Genomic DNA, 14,506 nt, shown 5'->3' with positions numbered 1-14,506 from the left:
ATGTTGAATTTAGGAGCAAGTGCATTAAAATTTCAAAGAGGAGTTCGAATAATCAATTTATTTCTTAGATATGTATAAGAAATTATATTATTCATTATACTCAGGTATTAACTGTAGATGTGTGAGATATTGAGGGAGTTTCCGCATTAAATTCAGAATAATACACAGAATGAACTTGCTGCACTTTCTGGAATAAAAAAAAAAGTTCAGTTGAAGTACTGAGCTCTGCAAAGTAGAATTTAACTTTAGAAATTCTATAAATTTGAGAAAACCACAAAATTATTCGGAATGTTAGATTGGGATATCTATTTATAAATATTTTGAAGTACATAACAGCAATATTTCTTGCTTAGAAACCTTATAAAATGAATGTCTGCTTACGTAGGCAATGCCTATAAAACAGTTTTAAAAGTCGAGAAAAATTATCAACAAATCTATAGCAGCTATAAACAGATAGGAACTGTTCAGTATGCCGATAGTTCAATATTCTGAGATAGAAGTTATTGTAAACTTTTTATTTATAAAATAAATAAATAATAAAATAAATGTTATTTTAGAAAAACTTAAAAAAATTGAAATAATGACAGATTCAATGTTCGATGTTAGATATAATATTTTATAATTTTAGTCATCAACAATTCTCCGAGATCGATTACAAATGTATTTCAACAATACAAAGTATGTGTCTGGCATCTGACAAGATTTTTTTCTAAGTGTATGTTTGTTTACCCCATTCTGCAATCTTCTGCTCTTTACCGATATGTTTGCTTTTTTTCCATATGGTCGCGATGACGTCGGCAAGAATTTGAGTGGCGATTGCTTCTTAGTCAGTCACTTGGTCGCTGGATCGCGTCGTCTTGGGTCTCTTGGGTCTGTTTTCATTTTCAAATTCAAATTCCATAACAAATTGCAAAAGATAAACACAGAGAGACTTCCTTCTCTACACACAGATCTACACAAACACATACTATATACATACATATGTATGAAGTATGTGGGCATTGAGGGTTCCATTTCAAAATGCGATAATAGTACGAGAGCTGCTCATAAACACAAAAGCAGCCGTGACCATGACCGTGACCAAGTGAAAGTGACTGCAGCAGCAGACTGTGGAGAGGAGGGAGGCGGGTGACGGGAGACGGGAGGGACGGGGGGCAGGCAGGCACTGTTGCATACAGACAACGGACAGACACTGGAACGATGCCACATCGTTTGCTTACTTTGTTTTACTTTGCATGAGGCACGCACTTCTTGCCTCGTCTGGCCGATCGGCGCATAGCGAGCGTAACGAAGAAGGAGGAACCCCTGCAGCATACTATAAATACATAGAAGCATACATATACTTATTTATGCATTGTTTACATAATCTGGTATATCGCTAGTTAATTGAGCGGGCCATGCTTAATAAATTAGCTGGCATACGAGTATAACTGATTATGGCATAGTTTCATATCCGGTACAAAAATCTTATCTTTAAAACCATAATATTTGAAATATTTGAATACTGAAGAGATTATCGTAGGCAAAGGTACATTTCCATTGGTGTTTACTGTCTATGGATTATGAGTTCGTATTTTGAGTTGTGTAGTTAACCATTTTAATTATTAATTATTATTTCATATCTGGTACAAAAATCTTATCTTTAAAACCATAATATTTGATATATTTTAGTACTGAGGAGATTACATTATTGGTGTTTACTGTTAATGGTTTATGAAGTCGTATTTTGAGTTGTGTACCTTTGTGTAGTTAACCCTTTTAATTATTAATTATTATAAATTATTGAAATAATTGGCATACACTCCTAACTGTAACACTCTCGTCATGAAATGCCTTTTATATAGACGTAATGGCATATCTGTTTTGTGTGTATTTTCTAATATAAATTGCGGATATTTTTTGCGACATCATATAGCTATAGTTAGCGAATTTTGTTGAAACTTTAATATCAAAGAATATCATAACTATGTATACTCTTCTTGTTAATTCAATCCGATCTTTCCTTTGACAGTTATATAAAATAGTGAGGCTATGGTGTCCTTAGTCAAAATATGTCAAAATATCTTGAACAGATAGACAGAGATGTCTATAACGACTCGCCTTGACACTGGATCTGTCAAGCTTCCTTGGGATTTTCTACTGTCCCCTTTCAAACTTCACGCATAGCAGGAAGATTGGATTCTTATTATTGGGTAGTTTTTGGGGAACTATGATCTGGTAAACAAGGTATTAAGTAACGCATGTTGCAGCATATTGTTAAAAATTAAAGATCCTTTCGCACTTCTGTCTGATATATTGCCAACGAGCGGTGTCTGTTGTGGATATGTTTATATTAAAAATTTTATTAGACATTACTAATATGGTTGGTACTAATTGATTTTTTGTTAGTCCTACAATAAATGCGGAAGTATAGGAGTGATTATATATCTTTTAAATTATTCATTGCTACCATAGCTATAAACTTCTATATTTATGAGAATTATCAGCATTTTCCCGAATATCTTAAATAATGTTTCTTCTAACCAAATAGTTTTGTTTTCTTCGCATCAAAATCTATTATTTCAATTATTAGTTAATAACACAAAATAAAATGTGAATATGAAGAAATGTAAAAAAAATCTGACTAAATATGTAATATACTTGTAATGTCGAAAATATAAAATATTCTGAATGAAGGAATCTAAATATTTTATAGCTATAATATCTAAATATTCATAACCAGGTAATCAGTCAATTACATTGTCCATGAAAGCTTTGAAAACAAATAAAAAGAAAACAAAAATATAACTAAAAGTATATACTTATTTAAAGTACTTCAAATATTTTACCAGAAATACCGGAAATCTATTTCAAATAGATTTTAACGCGTTTATCCATTCGTAACGCATTTAGAGTTGTGGAATTTAGAATCAATCTAAATATTCATAAACAAGTGATCAGTCGATTCGAAACAAATAAAAAGAAAACAAAAAGTATATACATATTTAAACTACTTGAAATATTTTACCAGAAACATTAGATTTAAACGCGTTTATACATTCATTATGCTTTTAGAGTCGTGGAATTTAGAATTGGTCACAGTCCATGTCCGATTTGGGTTTCAGAAATAGCAATAGGTTTTAAAATATATATTATCTGCTCCGCATATCCCGTTTAAGTTTAATAGTCATGTTAAACGTGTCGTTCAAATTAGTTCTGGATGTTTTATTTATTTTCTCATATGCGTATTTTGTTAATCCAAAATTTCTGTACAAGATTTTAAAATCTCAGTATTTGCATCATTTTAGGGATTGACAAGCAAAATATTAAATAAATAAATTGAAGAGTCACCCAAAATGATTTTTAATTAAGTGGAGAGCTCAGGAGATGTTTGCTGGTGCCTCTAGCTATTACAATTTTATGTCCTATGTCCATTTAATGTAAAAGAAAGTGATTTTCTTTATTATAATTTCGGAAAACCTTCTGAACTTTTATCATAAAACTGTACCCATACCATCACTCAACAAGGCCAATCCTATTTATCAAGCTGGCTGGCACACTCAAGAGATTGCGCTGAGATCACAAAACGATCCAATCAGTTGGTGGCAGCATGGTAATACGCATGATCGCCTCTTCGAGCGTCGAAAAACTACCCCACACAGATTTTTCTCGGAACGGGGGGATCGAGTTGAGCATAATTGAGTGAGCAAGTGGAGCAGTGATCATAAAATAAAAATTTAACAGCACATAAACAACAAGGGACACATGGGCCACTCGAAAGCAACAGCCACAGGGACTGAAGGGGAACTCTTGATGCCGCATGGCACTTGTGGCATCATGTTCTGTTGGCATGAGATTCCTCAAAATAACGCCACAGATATACACATAATACAAGTAGGATAAAGTTGTACAACTGTATGAAGAACTTCGCATGTCATTTATTTTTATGACATTTTAAAAGTGATTTTGATAGATAATTGTAAATTCAAATTTATTTTTTCATTTCATTGTGTTCTTAGACTACTGTACTATATTTTTACTCTGCTTCTTCTCCTTTTCAAACAAATTTTAAGAAGTAGTGTGGGAAAACTAATAAATTAAATGATTTAGTTAATTTTGCTTTTAATGTTGAAGCTGTTCATAAAATTTCCCTATTAAAGATTTATGAAATGTCTATAATATTTACGATTATATAATAAGTCCGAATTGCTTAAAAATTCTTTAAAATTTGGTGGAAAGCGTTCATGCTTCAAAGATTTTTCCTTTTAATCAGTGAAGTCGAAAGTTAATTTAGATTATATATCTTTTATATGTCTTTTATCATTTGGAGATGATTTCTTGAATTACTCCTTGAGAACATTTGGAATTTGGAAACAACATTTCGGAAATTTAAATTTTGTTTTTGAAAATAAGAATTAATTAAACAGTTTATCAGACAATTTGTATAATGAATTGAATGCAATAATAAACTAAATCAAATTATTCTTGTTATGTCTGGACTCTTACAAGTTCGTTCTAAAGAAATTTGACTGTAATGTATTTAGTTTGGAGACAACGAGCTATGCGGCGGTTTTGAAAACGCCTGACTGACGCACTCACACACACACACAAACACACACTCGCACGGATCCATATATATATATATTTTTACATATTTTTGAAGTGAGTTGTGTGGCGTCTATGTCGAGTGGTCGCCACAGTGGGGGTTGTAGTACCATCAGTTTTATTTATGTGGGGCAAAACTTTGTGGAAAATTTCATTTGTTGTTTCAGCTACCACATCTATATACACGTATAATTTCACATTTCATATTTCTGACTCAATGATGATTGGAAATGTGAATAATTGGGTGCTGGTCTTCTGCTGAATTGAAATATATTTTCTTAATACTAGATGGTGGCTCTACATAAAGTTTATGATTTTGCAATGCTTATGAAAGCAAACGCCAACTTTTTCTATGTGGGTTTATGAAACCAGCAGTTATTTAAACAATTTTTGAGTGTTGTTTTATGACAGCTATGTGATATATTGTTTTTCGTCATATATTAATATATTTTTTATATAATTATATTTTTCGAATGTCATTTATTTGTTTATTTATTTATTAAAAGTTCTTAGCGCGACAAGAAAGAATCTTATATTAAAACCATAAAATATTATTATAAAATATTCACGGATTCCGACTGGAAAATTGAAAAGTGAAAATGGAAAATCTCCTGATGCTTTAGGAGCTGCTAGATTCAAGAAAATTGTTAATGTTTCTAATTTTCAATATTTGGATATCGGCTTCGATTTGTTTGCCTGCTCATGCCGACTATTTAAAGACTGTAGATTGAGAATATCATCTTAAAAAAGGCTTCTGATTATCTTCATGCTACAGACATTGTTGTAAGTTTTGTGGTTATGTTTCTAATTTTCACTATTTGGATATCGCTTTAGATTTATTTTCCTGCTCCTGCCGACTATTTAAGACTGTAGATGCAAAAAGATTGAGAATATCATTTTAAAAAAGGCCTTTGATTATCTTCATGCTACAGACATTGTTGTAAGTTTTGTGGATCAGCTTTTTTTGAATGCCAACCGCCAAGATGTCTGTAAAAATTTCAACAACATCTTGGCTCGTGCGGCCAAAAATAATGTCAAGCAATATGCCGACCAAACGTCTTTTAGTAAATTGAAATGAAATTAAATGAAATTTCTGAAATGACCCCAAAAAATGGGCATGGTAAGCAGCTTGCTGACTTGCGTTGGGCTGATGAGGCAAAAGAAATGAACTTACAAATGTAACAACAAATGCAAGAATTAGTTCAACAGACTTGTGCTAACTAGACAGAAATTTAGGCAAGCGCTTGGGTATATAAACTAGTCACACGTCTGTCGAAGTTATCAGTCAGCTTTGGTAACTACAGCTCCAACAGCAAGTTCAATTTTCAAAACCACTTCAACAAGATGAAATTCTTCGTGTGCTTCGCTCTGATCGCCGTCGCTGGCTGCGCCTTGGCCTCCCCAGCCAGCAGCGGCAGCTCCTCATCCATTTCCTCCAGCAACCAAGGCGGTATTGCAGCCAATGCGGATTCCGAATCGGAGACATCGGAGCTGGGCCGTCTGGGCTATGGTGATGTGGCTCGCTTCCGCAAGTCCGCCTATGGTGGCAGCTCTGGTGGTTATGGTGGTGCTGCTCCTGCCAGCATTCAGGCCCCACCCTGCCCCAAGAACTATTTGTTCAGCTGCCAGCCCAGCCTTGCTCCCGTGCCCTGCAGCGCCCCAGCTGCTGCTAGCTATGGATCCGCCGGCGCCTACTCCGCTCCAGTGGCCACCTACGTGAACCCCAGCTATGGAGTGCCCCAGCACCAGCAGCAATACTATGGAGCCGCCTATGTGCCACAGAACTACGGCTACAACTACTAGGATGCTGAATGATAACGCTTAGATCCTGATATAACTCGACACTGCTGAACTGAGAAACAAAAATCTTGTACGGGTCTTAAAATGTAAAAAAAATATTTATATCATAATAAAATCAAAGTTAATTCCTAATGGAAAGAAAGAAAACGATTTATTTGTTGTTGTTTGAGCGAAATTAAAACAAAATGAAGGTGTTTTAAGAATAAGTAATTCCAATAAATAGTAACCACAATTTGAATCATTATGTGGGAAAAAAAATAGCAAATGAAAATATAGTAAGTAGAACTTATGACGCCATGGATTTGGATTTCATTTATTATTATTAATTAATTAAGTGAAGTGATTATTAAACTCATATATTTCATCGTTTATCAATGAAATAAACCAAGAATTAATCCATCTGTTCGATTCGTTGTGGTTTGATTTTCCCCTTTATTACTAAAAAGACTTCCTATATATATTTTGGATTAAAATTTCGCTTTAAAATTGATGTGAATATTTGCCTTCCACTAGAGTAATTTTTTTTTTTTAATTCTACATTTAATATATAATATTAATATATAATAATATATTAATAGGACATCGAATTTCAAGCTAATTCTATGGTTTGGGTTGGTCCTGATCCAAAAACTTGATGTGGCAACCATTCTCAAACAGGCCTCCAAATTATTCATAAACATTTTATAAATCTTGACTATTGATATATCCATGGCAGAGGTCCAAAAAGATCATGAAACTAAAGAAAGGCCTCTTTCTTTCTATTTATCATTGGAAGACAAAGCATTCATTGTGGTTGGAAACAAAATGTAAACTGCAAGTGCCAAGATGATTCAAGCATTGATAAACGAACTGTAGTGTTAAAGACATTTGAGAATCGTTTTCTAAATTTTGATAATTAAGTAAATTAAACAGCATTAATTTTTTTCACACTACGTTTATATTTAATTCGTCAGCACATATAGATTTTACAATTCAGAAGATGAAAAACCCTTTGTGGGCTTATCTTTGCAAGGCTTGGAAGGAGAATTGCAGCGTTAGGTTTGGCGGACAGTATTATAGTAATTAATTAAAAATAAAAGAAAGTTTTCTTAATTAGAAACCTAGGGGCGATATCAACTTTTGTCGTCTTTTGTATTTCTCACAACATTTCTTTAAAATATTGTGCAGCAACAACTAAGTCTGTTAAGCTCAATTTCTTTTGTTAGCTTCGACTACGAATATAGAATGTATCGAAATATAGAAAACGATTTGCAGAGAAGACATTCAAGCCGTGTTAAATAATGTTATGGTCCATTTCATGGATTGATAATAATAATATTTAAGCCAATATGAAAGAAGCTAGTTAGAACCAAAAGACCTAAGCTAAGAACTAAATTTATTCAGAGCTACACATTTATTTTATTATTATTATTCCCCCCTTTTACAAAACAATTGTCTTTTGCATTTCCTTCATGTACTCGCAGTATTGCCCCAATCATCACAATCGAGCTTAAGCCATATTATTGAGTCGACATTTTTGTTGCTATATAAGTTTATCGCATATATAAGTATATATGTACTCGTATGTGCTGGTGGGGTCTTTGAACCCATTGCTGCATGGTCAAGCCAAAAATATTGTTTTGATTTTGGTTGCCAAGAAAAGTAAACGATTTATTTTGCAACCACGACTCCAATACGCTGAAAAGAAGGCGGAAGAGCAGGGAGCTGTAAAAAAAAAACATCTGTCCATGCAAAAAATGTTATGCCCCATAAGTTGACACTTTCTAAATGGGGATTCTTCTGCCCAAATGCTAGGTATTTGCTGACCTTCGAGTTTCAAGTTCGCATAAAATTCTTTCAACCGACAGCTCAGTATCAGTAATCAATCGCCGTCCAAATAGTCGGGATGTCAACAACCATGTTAGATAGATTTTACAAGTTAATGCCAGACTATTGGAAAGAATTGGAAAATTGTAAATTCTTTTCATATTAAGCTTCTGATATATATTCTTATATGGCATTTCTCTGCTGGGCTAAAATATTTCAAGGTAAGTCTGCAAAAATTCGGTGTATGATGAACACTTTTGGAGACATTAGAGTTTCACGTTTAGTTCGTATAAAAATACTGTTCTAAATAGATGTTTGTTATTATTAGTTGCACCGTTAGAATTATTTTAACACATGAGAGATAAGATGATGAGATAAGATAATCAAAATATACAACGATCTGTGTGAAAAATTCCATATAACTAAAAAAGAACTATTGAGTGTTTTCGAGATTTTCATAGTTTAGCTCTTAAAAAAATTAATATCGCACTTAGTGTTTTATTAAATTAATATTAACTTTAATATGAGATGATACAAAGATAAGATAAGATGCCTTATAGAACAATATATGTTAATGAATTCTTATCAAGCCCTCTCCAGCTATTGATAATACAAAAGATTTCGGTTATACTATTAATGTATAATATAAGTAGGAAAGTTATACAAAGCTGATTCAAAACTTTAGACTATAAACCCTTTAACTTAGAATTATCCACACTAGGTCAAATTTTAATATGCAGAATAGAAACCGATTGAGTTTCAATTTTCAAGCATAACCCATTTGTGAACTTTTTACCTTGACATGTAGATTTTGGGAAATTTTTGATTTTATTTATGCAGCTGCTGGACAGCCAGATGGTCAACAATGTCTTGACATTGCCTCATTTTTTATTCTACTTCTATATGCAGAGGTATTTCCGCATTGAGACCGATTTTGCGCTTCGCTCTGCATTTTCCAGCGAATGAAACCCAAATGGAAAGTGCATTTATAAAAACACCTGCTCCCGAGCCATTGGGAGCCATTCGCAGTCTCAGTTGACAGTGCAGCGTTCATCTTAAGTTACTCCAGCCACCCAGATAGCCAACATGTGCAGACCCTGGACTCTTATTTCGTTGCTTGTCCTGTGGCTCAGTGAACTCCATTTCAGCTCCGCTCAGCATCCTTACCAGCTTGACCACCACTGGGCGTCTTCATCGCGGTGTTTGCGAAGCCTGCCGATGCCGCTTTATCACTTCATACCTGTTCGAGTCTATACGCCACAAGCGCTGGCCGGGATTAGTGAGGGCACAGAATCCACAGAATCTGTGGAGCGAACTCCCCGACAGCAGCAGCAACAACAACAGACGGTGGTTGTGCAACAGCAGCAGCAGAGCAGCGGCTTCGGCGGTTTCGGTAGACCTGGATTTGGTGGACCTGGTTTCGGTAGACCCGGCTTTGGACCCAGTCGAGGTGGCTTTGGTGGTGGCTTTGGCGGCAGTTTTGGTGGAGGTTTTGGGGCTGGCTTCAGAGGCCGCAGCTATGAGGAGGAGAAGCCGAACGAGAACATTGCACAAACAATTCCAGCGCCAACGTGCCCGCAAACCTACATCATATCCTGTGGAGCGTCCCTAGAACCTGTGCCCTGTGCTACAGGCAATTGCAATAATTGATGAAAATAAAAGAAAATTCTTATACTATATTACAACATTTTGTTGGAGTTTATTTCCCTAAATTCTGCGGTTGGGGTTTCAACTTATTTAAATAGTTTAAATAGTTTTCAACACTCTCTGCGTAAGTGTTGCCAGCACCTTGTCACAAAATAAGGACAAAGAGACATAAAAAAAAACAAAAAACGGTATAGAAAAATTGAAAAAGGACAACTACTTTTTTTCATATAAAGCGTATTATTGGTATGCAAATTCGATAAAAAAAAATTCTAAAATTTATTTTTTAAAAAGAATTAAATAATTTTTACACAAACTAAAGTAAAAACAAGAGATTGAATTATAGCAGAAGAAAGATGCAGTTTATGATCGTTTTACTGAAGTTGTTAGAATTGGCCGATTTTGCTTTAAAACAAAAGTCAATAATTGTATATACATTACATGCATTCATCCAGACAGACACGCGGACTAGCATGTATATATGAATATATATATATGATTATGAATATATATACATTTATGTACTTTCTTCTGTCAGTTACATACTACCACAAATCTAATATAGAATTTATCCCTACAGGTACAGTTTATAAACAATTCTAAAAAATGCCAAGTCAGCCCAAAAAAATGATCGATTTTCGGATAGGGGATGTTTGAAATTTTATCAGGCAAAAGCAATTCTTAAATGGTCAGATCTATCTGGAAAAAGGCTGAAATGGCAACACTGCTCTGCATAGACGATCAAAAGTGAGGTACAAACGTGGCAAGGGGGGTGTTGTCAATAATTCTAGACAACAAGAGAGCAAAGTTAACTGAAAATCTATAGAAGCAATTGGTTGCACAGAAATTAAAAAATTATGTTAAGATTGAGATTTGGTTTAGAAACTATATACTTGTAGTAGATGGAAAATATAACAAATACGTTTCAATATGAAAGAAAATATATACATTTATTAAGCAAGCGTTGTATATTTCTTAAATATCTTTTAAGCTATAGTATATATTTAAAAGAAATTAAGTTCAGATTGAAATTTGGATCACCTAGTATATATTGAAGAAAAGTTATAATAAATAGTCAGCTCTTCCATATATAAAAGTCATTTTAAAAGGTTCTATCTATCACGTATTGGAATTTGTGTAAATAGACTTCAACTATGTCGCAATCCATCAACCATTCAGAATGTTGGTTAACATATGTGCCCGGTTAAGTCAAAGTTGAACTGTATTACTTTTTCTAAATAATTGTATAAAATTATTTAATTACTAATTAAGAACTAATTATCTGAACATACTTGTTTGTGAATGGCGACGTAGCTGGTTGGATGGCGAATAATATAGTCTCAACCAGTCGGAAAAATTATTATAAAAGTTAAATTTTTATAAATTGTCGACGGCTGTGATTGTTTTGACAAATTATACAAATTCGTTTTGATTATTTCGTTTGATTGATTGACAAAAATGTGATTGAGAAGTATACGCGTAAAACTGTGTTCAGAATTCCAGAATCAAAAGCTAAAGTTGAATCTGTATTCTGCAGAGAAGTGAAAAGCTGCATTGTATTTGGAAATATAAAGCCCCTTAAAATTGGCAAAAAAAAACCCCAATCATCAACAGATTTAAATCAAAGAATTGAACAGAATGTTTGTTTTCTGTATGTTTCTCATTTTATTCAAAGCGTCAGTTGTCCAAGTGCAGGCCTTTACAGGAATTCGCGAACGTAGGGAACGGCATACTGGGGTGCATATTGGGAGTAGGCGCCTGCCGAGCCGTAGGAAGCAGCTGGGGCAGGTGCTGGAGCTGGTGGGGCAGCACAGGGAACTGGGGCCAATGAGGGCTGGCAGCTGAAGAGATAGCTCTTGGCGCAAGGTGGCGCCGGGTAGGTGGCGGGCGCGGCTGGAGCAGCTGGTGCTGAGTATTGTGGTGCGGCTGGAGCGGAGTAGGCTGGGGCTGGTGCTGGGGCGGCAGGTGCTGAGTACGCTGGAGCAGCTTGTGGAGCAGAGTAGGCGGGAGCAGCTTGTGGCGCCGGAGCCGAGTAAGATTGGGCCTGGGCTGGAGCACCATAAGATGAGCCACCACTGTTACCACCGTAAGCGGCACGCGACTGACGAATGTGTTGCTCGGCCAAAGGAGCAGGAATCAAGATTCCCTGCGTGGACTGCAGCTGAATGGTTTCGGCCCTGCAGCGGGTGAGCAGCACGAAGGCGACGAGGAATTGCCAGAAGCTGAAGGCCATTGCGTTGGTTGGCTTTTAAAATTGTTGCTAACGAACTGAAGCGCACTGAAGTAACGGAAGTTCTTGACTGATAGCTACCATCGATTTCGTATCGAACTTTATAGTCGTGCCAAAAAGTGCTGAGCACAACGGAAAGTGTGCAACGAAAGCAGCGGAAAAGCTCACAACCCAAAAAATAATGGAAAACGCTGAAACGTTTTTTCCACACCACTCAAAAAGTCGGTTTAGTATTGCCAAGGAGAGGCGAACTGGTTGACCAGCTAACACAATTTCAAGCTCAACTTTTGCCCAAATGGCGAAATCGTCGAACACTCTACTGTTTTTTCCGCCGCTGCTGCTGCTGCTACTGTTGCTGCTGACCCGCCCTCAGCCGCTCAAGAGCCATGCCGAAGTATCAGCTTCCGCCTTCAACCAAAATCAGAACCAGCAACAAAACTGGGCCCACTTGTTGCCCATCAACTATTATTCAGCGCTGAACCATCAGTACTATATGCGATTCCGCAGGCAGGCGCAGGCGCCACATTCATATCCAAATCGGCGACTATATGCATTCGAATATGCGCGTTATGTTTGATAGAGGATGCTTGAAAAAAAGATTTCACTCTAAAAGTTTATCAAATTATTGAAATGTATTTTAAAAACTAAATAAATATGCCAATACCTTATTTCAAAGAGATGTGAAGTTCTTGAGTCCATAATTTATTTATTCCAAAAAGCTTGGTCAATTGTATTTTTGCAACAGTCAGCGAATTGTTTATTTTGTGAGTGTATTCTGTTTATTACGTCTATTCTGTCAAAATAAAAACCCAAATATGATAATGCAAAATTGAAAACATTAAAAGCCAATTTCTTGCCTAAAGTTCCAACAACAGTTGTGGAATGATGAAAAAATACTCTTAGTATACATTCCATATAAAGACTACAAAACCAAGCACCTGCTTAAAGTTGTTTACTTTTTGATTTAAAAATATTACAATGGCGGTTAGAACTTAAGAAAACTATAGGTATATGGGACTCTCAACAAACGTTTAAAAGCTTCTATTTAGCGATTGTCTAATTATTTCTGAATGTTACAAGAGTTGAACAAAAATGATCTAAAATGTTTGTCAATAATATAACTAACTATTCCTAATTGAATTTCAAAATTGTTTAGAAGCAATAATGATCCAATTTCTTTGGAATATTACAGGAACTTCTATACTTCTATTTCAACAAACTTTAAAATGCTTCTAAAAAACGACTATTTGCGACTATCTAAATATTTCTGACTCTTACAAAAGTGATTGAAAATATTTCTTAACAATATAATTAACTATTCGTAATTAAATTTCAAAATTGTTTAGAACACTAATGATCCAATTCCTTTGGAGAATTACTAAAACATCTATACAAATTTGTTGGAAAAATAGATGTTCTTTGCCGAATTTATTTGACAAACATAGTTGTGTGTTTCTTATTGTTACATAAGAATATTCTCCATTAAATTAATTAACTACAGTTTAGTTGTTGTACAAAGTTTGAATTTCTTTCGAAGCCTGTTCGATAAATTTATCGCCTGCTTTTAAAATACTTTGTCAGTGCGCATGACTGCGGGGGCGGCTTTGACGTCACTAGGACGAAGGATATGTGCACAACAAAAAGCAAAGTGCAAACAAAACGAACCATTTGCTGTAAAAGTAACAAAAGTGAATTATTGCCATCGGATTCTTGAACAAAATGAAGCTTACACTGCGTCGTTTCTCGTGGCTGCTGACTCTGCAGTTCTCCCTGCTGGTGGCTGATTTGTTTTTCAACACCTTTGGCTCCTGGCTGGCTAGCAAACAGCTACAAACTGCAATATTTTTGTTTGTGTGAGTAGAGCATTTAATAATTGTGGCTGCAATGTAAGGAGCTCCACTACTTGTGAAAATATCTTTAGTACTCAGGACGTTTGCATCATCATTGAATATTTGCTGTTCACCTTGGCTCTGCATTCGACTTGCGTTTATCAGGTGGGCGCTTCGCACATAATTCTACGCAACTGTAAGCTCTTCCTGTGCAGCATTACACTGTACTTCCTGCTGTCCGCATCGCAACACTTCTGGATTGTCTACCAATATCGCCTGCCAGCCAGCTCTGCCACGGCACAGCAATGGCCTTGGGCCCTTTATGCCCTGGCAGTGTTGCAGCGCATGGGTGAGTTCTAAAAATAGTGCAAAGGCGGCCTAAAATTGATTTTAATGCCACCCACAGTCTCGGTTTTCTACTACTACAGTTCCAAGTCTACTGCGCTAACCATGGCTGATCCACGTTATAAGGAAGAACATTTAGATTGGATTGCAGCCCAGTTGGGCGATAAGTAAGGAAGCAGTGGGCCATATTGTAGATATTACTGTTACATAGATAGTTTATGCTCTATTTTCGAATAATTATAACGCAGCAAAGCACAAATCTACCTAT

The 14,506-nt window shown here is 35.5% G+C and overlaps 4 protein-coding genes and 1 long non-coding RNA gene across 5 annotated transcripts; 3 read left to right on the top strand and 2 right to left on the bottom strand.

The window, feature by feature from the left end:
• Positions 1-5,875: 5,875 nt before the first annotated feature.
• On the top strand, positions 5,876-6,531 carry LOC115626288 (vitelline membrane protein Vm26Aa). The gene has a single exon (XM_030521612.1). It carries the CDS (start codon positions 5,929-5,931, stop codon positions 6,385-6,387), a length of 459 nt encoding a protein of 152 aa, XP_030377472.1. The 5' UTR covers positions 5,876-5,928; the 3' UTR covers positions 6,388-6,531.
• Positions 6,532-11,475: 4,944 nt separating this feature from the next.
• LOC115626285 (vitelline membrane protein Vm26Ab) lies at positions 11,476-12,128 on the bottom strand. Its single transcript, XM_030521610.1, has one exon. The coding sequence runs from the start codon at positions 12,065-12,067 to the stop codon at positions 11,534-11,536; it is 534 nt and encodes a 177-aa protein (XP_030377470.1). The 5' UTR covers positions 12,068-12,128; the 3' UTR covers positions 11,476-11,533.
• Positions 12,129-12,349: 221 nt separating this feature from the next.
• Positions 12,350-12,732, top strand: LOC115626290. The gene has a single exon (XM_030521615.1). It carries the CDS (start codon positions 12,360-12,362, stop codon positions 12,639-12,641), a length of 282 nt encoding a protein of 93 aa, XP_030377475.1. The 5' UTR covers positions 12,350-12,359; the 3' UTR covers positions 12,642-12,732.
• Positions 12,733-13,460: 728 nt separating this feature from the next.
• Positions 13,461-13,904, bottom strand: LOC115626291. The gene is made up of 2 exons (XR_003995582.1): positions 13,795-13,904; positions 13,461-13,735 (listed from the first exon to the last, which is right to left on the bottom strand). It is a non-coding gene; the product is annotated as an uncharacterized LOC115626291 (long non-coding RNA).
• Positions 13,759-14,501, top strand: LOC115626287 (transmembrane protein 138). Its single transcript, XM_030521611.1, has 3 exons — positions 13,759-13,917; positions 13,986-14,242; positions 14,300-14,501. Exons 1-3 carry the CDS (start codon positions 13,784-13,786, stop codon positions 14,407-14,409), a joined length of 501 nt encoding a protein of 166 aa, XP_030377471.1. The 5' UTR covers positions 13,759-13,783; the 3' UTR covers positions 14,410-14,501.
• The last annotated feature ends 5 nt before the right edge of the window (positions 14,502-14,506 follow it).

The sequence above is a fragment of the Scaptodrosophila lebanonensis genome, unplaced genomic scaffold, assembly GCF_003285725.1.
Source record: "Scaptodrosophila lebanonensis strain 11010-0011.00,11010-0021.00 unplaced genomic scaffold, SlebRS2 tig00000085-arrow-pilon, whole genome shotgun sequence".
Lineage (NCBI taxonomy): Eukaryota > Metazoa > Arthropoda > Insecta > Diptera > Drosophilidae > Scaptodrosophila > Scaptodrosophila lebanonensis.
Note: the sequence above shows the minus strand (reverse complement) of the source record. Positions and strands in the feature narration are given on the sequence as shown.

Bases quoted from the DNA above. Each gene is read 5' to 3' on its own strand.
- LOC115626288 (XM_030521612.1), top strand. From the start codon at position 5,929: ATGAAATTCTTCGTGTGCTTCGCTCTGATCGCCGTCGCTGGCTGCGCC.
- LOC115626285 (XM_030521610.1), bottom strand. From the start codon at position 12,067: ATGGCCTTCAGCTTCTGGCAATTCCTCGTCGCCTTCGTGCTGCTCACC.
- LOC115626290 (XM_030521615.1), top strand. From the start codon at position 12,360: ATGGCGAAATCGTCGAACACTCTACTGTTTTTTCCGCCGCTGCTGCTG.
- LOC115626287 (XM_030521611.1), top strand. From the start codon at position 13,784: ATGAAGCTTACACTGCGTCGTTTCTCGTGGCTGCTGACTCTGCAGTTC. The intron at 13,918-13,985 runs GTGAGTAGAGCA...AAATATCTTTAG, and splicing joins ACTGCAATATTTTTGTTTGT to TACTCAGGACGTTTGCATCA. The intron at 14,243-14,299 runs GTGAGTTCTAAA...TGCCACCCACAG, and splicing joins GGCAGTGTTGCAGCGCATGG to TCTCGGTTTTCTACTACTAC.